An 8161-nucleotide genomic window follows, 5' to 3' on the forward strand; every position below is an offset into this window, starting at 1 on the left:
TTTTTCTGCCGCAGGGTTTAGGATGTGTTTTTCTAGGCATCTGTGGTGAACTGGCCTGGCATGACTGGAAGCAAACCACCCTAAAGGCAGGTGCTTGATCTCTGTCTCCTGTGATGCTTCTGCTTGTTGGATACCCACTTGACCCCCTCCTTTTTCTTAGAGAAAGCCTTTCCCTGCGGGGGACATAGCAGGGAGCTGTGCTGGGGGTCTCTGCAGCTGTGCTGGGATCAGCAAAGCTGCTTCACCCGTCTTCCCTCCTGGGAAGGGGAAAGTGTCAGTGGGGAATGGGGACGGGGGCTGCGTTCTGCAGAGCCACGGCCACCAACCCTGACACTGCTCTGTCTCCCTTAGGGAGGTGGAGAAGGAAGAGGAGGAGAAGGAGAAAGAGGAAGATGAGGAGGTGGTGAATCTGCTGAGAGCAGCAAGGGAGAGGAGGGAGGAGGGGGGATGATCTGTCACTGAAGATTTTCTTTGCCTTTTAATTATGCTCTGCTTTCTCATCAAGGCTGGAGTCACACTCCTAAACCTTGTTTTGTACACCTTTCCCCACCTCCAGATGTTGGGTCAGTGTCCAGCTAATGTTAAAGAACCTGTAAATCAATCAGTAGTTGCTCAAGGTCCCTTTTGCTTCCTCAAGGGATTGCCACATCCAATGGAGCAAAAACATCACGCAGGAACACACTGGCTTCCTTTTCGGTGAACACGAGTGTGTTGCCCTCCATGCCAAAACGAGCTGTAGCCCACTATAGCACAGAACCGTGCATAGAGCTACTTGACTCCACATAGGCCATAAGCAAAGAGAGAAATCCCACTATTCTCATGTGCTTGTGAACAAGGCCTCAGGAGACAGCCAGAATAGGGCTGAAGAATAATACAAGCTGTTGTGATGCTAGATTTGTTAGTTTACTCTTCCCTCTCAAAATCCTGCCAGCATAGCCAGGTGCTCCAAGGTAGTGCCCGAGAAGAGGAGGCTTTGGGGGCTTCCACGCTTCCCTGCTCTTAGTAGAGAACACAAGCTGAGACTCACTTTTGAAACAATACACAGGTACCATCATTTATTAGGTATAATAAGCATAATGAAAAGACTTATGATTTTTTTTTCCTGAACAGATAACATTACACAAAGAATTGCAAGCCATTTGATGCAAACTACTTTCTCAACTCCATTTTATTTTCATTTCTGTCCAACTAGGAGACATCTTAACATATTTGCAAGTTCTTGTCTAAGTATTCCCTGTTGCATATACTCTCCCCATTGTTTTGATACACCTCTCATGTTTATTGATCAAAGTTTAAAATAACTGCATAAAAGTGAATGGAGTTAATAGCTTTAAAAAAAAAAATTGGTCCTGTGCCTTTATTAATTTTAGCTACCCAGAGGTTTTTCTAAAAACTTTTTCTACCTTTCATTCTTTGCAGTTAAGAACATTTGGTGGGGCATTTTTCATAAAGTACAGATAGTTACAAAATTGGGGATATTTTACAAACTAACAATCCTCCATAGCTCCAATTTCAGCGAGTCTTTTTTCTCCACGTAGCAGAATTACCCATTTTTTCACTTAAAAGGAGAAATGGAGCATTATAAATTTAGGATTAACAAGGCAGAAACCAGCAGAGTCTTGAGTACGTTTCATTGTTTGCACTGTATCCAGGTTTGCAGCACTGTGGAGTATAAGATACTGAAAGGTGTTTTATGATCTGATTTTTCTCTGTGAGAGCCTCAGTATGAGATAGGAAGGGGTATTTATGCATTTTACAGTTACTTATGACAGTATACACTTTCCACTTTTAAAATACTTGTGAAGATCAAACCAACAAAAAAGGGGCCTTTTAACAAATGTTTGATACCCACATTCATACTGCTCCAGCTCCACTCCTCATGTGTCCTGAGTCTGCTGAGGGGAACCATACCTGGGCTAAAATCCTTCCTGACCCTTCCATGCTGGATAAAAGAGCTGGACCAGTATAACAGAGCTTTATAAGGCCATAGTTTTTGATACAGCAGATAAAAGAGGCAGATAGCCGTGAAGAAAGCCACACCAGGAGCCACTTCAAACCAGGCCTGCAGGAGGTTTGAAATCCCCTCTGCTTCCTCCCCCTCTGTGCTGGCCCCAGCACAGTGTTTTAAGGTTTTTCTGAGACTTCATTACTCTTACAAATATTCAGAAATAAATACTTATATTCCACATGGATGGGTAATAGACAAGATGCTGCCTTTGGTAGGGGGCTTTCCCCTGTCTTTTCTTATGCTGTCCCTATGGCTTAAGTGAATTAATAAAAAAATGGAAGCAAAGCTATGAAGTGTTGGCTGACTCATATGCTGCTTTGGCAGTCAGTGGATAAAGGTATTTGGCTTCTTGAAAAATGTGCGAAAAAAAGTAAGACAATACATACAAAATGGGATTTTTGTGAACTGCTTTCCTTCAGGAAGATGATATATGTTGTTTTGTTTACTGGCAGTTTAAAAAGGTTTTCTGAATTTAATTACAAATATATATGCATTTAAGATGCAATGGAATCCACATACACCCTACTAACAGGAATGAACGAGGAAACACAAGTTTTTTTAATGTTTAGACTTTATCTAACCAACTCACATCAGATATGAAGGTCCAAAATAGAGTAGATAACTTTATTGCAGAATACCAGTACTGTTTTTCTACACGCATTTGAAAAGATTCCAGCCTTTTCTACTAACATCCGATGATGATATTCTGGAAAATGTAGCTGGTCTGTCAGATATCTCTGGGATATGAACGCATTTTTCCTGGTGCTTATGGGGAAGAGTAAAAATATGTGGGCTTCACATTACCCAAGATCTGATCTTCATAGTTAGGAAGGCAGCAGAAGAAGAATCCCAAGCATATTTCCATAATGGCGGTGGTCCAGCCAAAGCCATAGGCCCAGCTGAACATATTGATTCCTGTCATTTCAATTTCAGATGAGAACTTTACTGGATAAATGACCAGGCCCATGATGGAGAACACAGCTAAAGAAAGAGGAGGAAAGAAAACAGGATTAAGCTAACACCCATCATGTTGCCTGACTCCATAATACCTGTAGCTGCACCCACCCATATTTTGGAGGATTTGAAAATCGACCCGCTGCCATGACAGACTTTATATTATAATTTTTCATTGAGAGTTCAAGTACGCACAGGCAAAGACCTGGGTGTAGAATCAGCTGAGGGAAATACCAGTTCTAGTATGGATATACCTGCACAAGCTAAACTTGACTTCATATACTGTCTTACCAGCAACAAAAAGCAAGCCTCCAATCCCTCGTATGAAGTTGAACCGAAGTGTGTCAATGGCAAATGCTATGATGGCCAGAGCAAAACAGATGACTAGAAGTATAAAGCCAACCAGGTATGTGGCAGCAGCAGCTCTTCCCCAAGCTGAAATCAAAGGAAGACACATTAGAAAGGAACAAAAGAATCCCTTGTGATATTTTTCTCTGGTTTACAATGAAAGGCTAATTTTAAACAAATGTGGAAAGAAGGTCAGCTCCCAAGGAGAGCCTGGGAGCATTCTCTCCTCTCGTAGGTGAACATTTTAATTCCACAAGAAATTATTCACTAAGTGCAGAATGCATGAAAACTCCAGCTTTGACCTATTGTAGAAAATGCAATGGGGCTTGTGTGCAAACTTCCTCTTTACATTTAACAGTTAAGAACTGAGATAAACAATCACTGTAAAGATGTAAGAATTGACACTGTTCTTCAATAACAAATGTCATTGCCTCAGCAGATGCCATAAAACCAGCAGCATTTTGCATGGACAAGGAGAATTAGACTGTCCCTGAAACTAATTAAATCCCTCCTTTAAAAAAAAGTGTTTATACGAGCACTACCACTCCGGCATGCAAATTTAAAGGTATGGCAATAGTCCATAAATGTCAAAATTCAGTGGTTTCTGCCTTTTCAGCCTTTGTTTAGTTCTGTGTCCTAAATGGAGCTAAAGATTCTGGGTCTGTTTCGTAGGGAAATTTGACCTCTGCCTTTGATCCAAAGTCAGAATTGTTTCATTTTGAAAACCTTGTTCAGGATATTAATACTTTCCTTTTCAAATTATGTAACTTTATGTTATAACATGTTGGATCTAAGCATATTGTGTTGGCATAACAACTGAAAAAAAGTTATTATTTATTCAATATTTTAAGTCTTGAGAGGCAACTACTGCTCAAAGAGATCAAAGTGTCTCCTCTTCTGAATGCAAAAAGCCCACCTTGACACTTTTTAAGTTATGTATGTAGATGGAGTAGGCAGTTAAAATCTGCTGGGCAGCTATAGACTTCACCCCCTTGCCTGCATTATGCGTTTGTAAGGTGTCAGCTTCTAACCAAGTATATACAGCAACAGTGCCAAAAAATTGTCACAGCCCAAACAACCCTGAAAATAATTATAACTCAACTTATATGTAGTGCACGCTGTTCAGTAAAAGTTCCCTGTGGAACTGTGTAAGTTTAGATTTTTGATACCCAGTAACCTGCCAATGTGTTTGCTTTGATTGTGCAAGTAGTACAATGAAACATGTCCTACCTTCCCCCTGGCCAGGGTCAGGTAGGCATGAAAGCCACCATCCTATCCCTGGTGAGTGACACCTTGGTGCTCAACCTCTCTTCCCCCAGGCCCCATACCACCTCTGCTATTAGACTAGAAAAGTGGATCAGGATTTTCCAGCTCTACGTTTCTTCCCATCAGCCCATCAAAACCGATTTCCCTTTTTGTTTGCTTTTCACCAACCACCCCCTCCCACTTTATGATCCCTGCTGCATTCTAGCTATTGCACCCCATTTTCAGTTTTATGTCATGTCCTTTTTCTTCCTCATGCCACAAAAGATCCTGTGTGTTTATAGGGCCTTTCAACTGTATGGCCTTTCCTGTAAACAGGCAGTGGCCTGAGAAGACTGAAAGGGACAGCAAAGATGTGCCTACATCTCATTTTCTAGCCCAGTATTTTAGCCCAAACTCTTCTCTTGGGGAGTTCGCAGGAGGCTCAGAGATAGAGCATGCAATGTGGAGGTGCGGGTGGGAGGGCAGCACCTCAGGCAGAGTATCAAAGCTAACAGCCAGGAAGAGGAATTTCTCGTAATAGCTCAGTTTACCCTGTTGAGGACACTCCTGCTCCCAGTCTCTCTGCTGCCCCCCTGAAACAGCTAAAAAAAGAGGCACCGCTCCATAAGAGAAGTTGCTCAGCAGTAGTGACCTCACTGCTCTTGGATACAAGAGTTTGGGCAGAAGGGTGAAATGACAAGGACATCTAGATGTGATGGTTTTTGTTTGGTGTTCACAACTGGTCATGGTTAGGTGCAAAACTCCTCAGCAAAGGGATGCCCTTTCCCAGAGCAGACTCAGAGCGCAGCTGCCCACCCAGGAAGTGCTGAGGCACCATGAGACCTGGTGGTTTCGTCTCACCTGCTGTCACCACCACTGCTGTGGGCAGCAGATGGCCTGCCAAAGTTCAGCCTGGCTTCCCAACAGCAGCTGATGGCAGAGCACCATCCCCTGGGGTGGGAACATCACCCGGGCTGGAGGCTCAGGGGGTGGTGCCTGGTGGCTGCAGCCATGTGCGGTGGCACCTTGCCCATGCCACCGTCTACTCCTCCGCTGGGCTCGCCCAGGTGTTTTTCCTGAAGTAGTGTTACAAATGGTGTGACTGTATGAAAGCAGGTTGGGTGCACGCCCAGCCCGCCGGGCATTGGCTATACGGCAAGAAGAGACACGCTTGTTGCAGGATGCTTACATCTTTAGGAGACATTGCTTAATCACCTAACAGCCAGTTTTATGACTCTCACTTCTACAAAAGAGAAAAAGAGTTAACTCAACGTTGAAAGAAAACCAATATGCAGCTCCAAGTAAGGCAATAGGATTGCACCGAAGATTCACTATGGGCTTTTTTTTCTGAGGAATAGTACCCTGACTTCATCTGTCCTTTACAAAAACTAGCAGTTTTGTAGTCTAAGACCACAGTATGCAGACACCTTACCTTTCTAGGATAAAAGGTAGCAAAAGCTTTGTGTAGGAATAATTACAACTGTTTCTATATTGGAGATGTTTATTTTTTCTTGTGCCAGCCAGGAGCTCTAGAGTAGCTTGGTATCTTTACCAACAGAAAGAAGACTTACAGTTCCTTTAAAATGCCAGATTTAGAAGAATTAAATTGGTCAGTAAACACTGACAAGTGAGTGGCTAATGTGGTCCCAAATATTTTCTTATCTTTCAATGTTGGGGTTTTTTTTTGCTTTAACATAAAGCAAAAGCATAAATAAATTTTTCTAACTGCAAAGCTTTTTCTTAAAAATGTGAACTCCAGGCCAAAGAATCATCACGGGTGCAATATCAACTCAAAGTACACTTGACTCTAGAGAGAGGGCAGCTGAAAGCCGAAAGGATCTAGTCCACCTGTCATCAAATCAAAAACAGAAACAGAGGGAGCAGCAGGTTACAGGACATCAAGCCGAGACTGTGAAAATATTCAGCAATTTGTGTGATCTGTCTTCTGAGCCCCCCAATATGTCAGTGATGTTTTGGCTGTTTAAGAGTTAAAATATCTTTGTCAGAAAATAAATGAGTGTTTATGCAAGAGTGTCCTTAAATACCAGCAGGATCCTGTAACACTTGCATGCCAGTGCTATTTCTCCTTCTTTTAGCTCGTCTATCAGCTGAAAGAACACCAATGAACACTGTGAAAGTGTTTGTAGGAAGCTACACACCGTCCACCCTTGAAAATACCTTCTAGCTGGCAATTTTCTGAGTAATTTTGTCTGAAAACAATACCTTGCTACCCCAAACAGGCAAAAGGAACCCACGTTTTGAAGCCTATCTCAAGCACAGCAATGACAGTGCTTTCCAGTGTCTTGTAAGTCAATCAGCAGTGATTTGTGAGAGTCCAGACTACGTGCAGGTGAATGCAGTAACATGTGACTACCGGAAAATGAAAATAAGTGCCGGTCTTCTAAAACTCCCTGCTGTGTGAGAAGACCCCTGAGCTAATTTAGAGACCAGAAAGAGCCCACCCATGCCAGTAGACCTCACTGTAGCTTATGAGCAAAGTAATTAGCCGAGACAGTATACAATAAAAACGCAGCTTTATTACTCTGGTATTAAAGCTAACTCAGTTTAGAGGTAGCATGACTGCCTCTTGTATTGCACCATCTAAACACGTTCTGAATATCCTATTGCTGACTGCAGCCATAGAGAAGCTGATGGACTTCCTTTGCAGATCTAGGACTAGGAGTGTCTCCCCTCTCCTGCCTTCCTGATTTTACCCCCTCATGCATTTTCCAGTTTGCAAAAGTGCAAACACTATCTGTGCCTCACACATAAGGAAATAAACTTCCTTGCTCACCAGTAAGTCGAGCCAAAACTTTGAACCACCAGATCTAGTCTTTCCTTAGCCTGCTGTGTTTCGTCCTCCAAACACAAACAGTGCCTTCAAAAAAGAGCTGTTGTGCCTTGAAAGTAGCATGTGAAGTCTACTTCCCCCGGTGCCTTCAAAAAAGCTGTTGTGCCTTGCAAGTAGCATGTGAAGTCTACTTCCCCCGTGAAAAATACGAATTTATCTTTCTTTTTTTTTTTTTAGTGTATGTGGTTCAAAACATGGGAAAATATTCACAATGATGTCCTCATGTTTTTTCTTGACCTGGTACCCCCAAACCACATGAACTATGGAGTCTCTCTCTTTGGGTGACATTTTCTGAAAGCAACCCCAGAGAGTTCAGAAGTACTTCTCCTGGTCTAATCAATAAGAACATACTTCTTCAAATTTTCCTCCTGGCCTGAAGCTAAATACACGACCAGCACTGGAAAGAAAAACAGATGTTTATTGCCAGCTCGCAGACACCAATAATTATCTACAGGTTCTTGCTGACTGATTGCTTTGACACATCAGCAACTGCAGTGAAATGTGCAGCAATTTTAGGAAGGCTAGTTTTAATTCAAAAGAAACAGGGAGGGGGGCAAAGAAAATGTAACAGACTAATATTTTGCTGTTATCCTTCATACCACTAAGGGAAAGAATCACACACCCTGCAGTTCTAGGTCCAGTCTTGCAAACTAATTCTTACAAGAACTAAAATCTGCCGCGGTGATGATTCATCTCTGTGTTGTATGTAATGAGAATGTTTCCAGGCTGAGTTTGCAGAGCTCAACCTGTTTTAC

General features: G+C 42.5%; 1 protein-coding gene across 1 annotated transcript in view; it reads right to left on the reverse strand.

Annotated features, from left to right (window-relative positions):
- Nucleotides 1-2613: 2613 nt before the first annotated feature.
- Nucleotides 2614-8161, reverse strand: part of LOC104284021 (p53 apoptosis effector related to PMP-22-like) — a 14730-nt gene continuing 9182 nt past the window's right edge. The window contains exons 2-3 of the mRNA XM_009882294.1: nucleotides 3254-3397; nucleotides 2614-2989 (exon numbers count right to left, since the gene is read on the reverse strand). Of these exons, the coding sequence (XP_009880596.1) occupies nucleotides 2775-2989; nucleotides 3254-3397 (359 nt within the window). The 3' untranslated portion in view covers nucleotides 2614-2774. The remainder of the gene's footprint in view (nucleotides 2990-3253; nucleotides 3398-8161) is intronic.

This window comes from Charadrius vociferus, unplaced genomic scaffold, assembly GCF_000708025.1.
Source record: "Charadrius vociferus isolate BGI_N301 unplaced genomic scaffold, ASM70802v2 scaffold13, whole genome shotgun sequence".
NCBI classification, from domain to species: Eukaryota; Metazoa; Chordata; class Aves; order Charadriiformes; family Charadriidae; genus Charadrius; species Charadrius vociferus.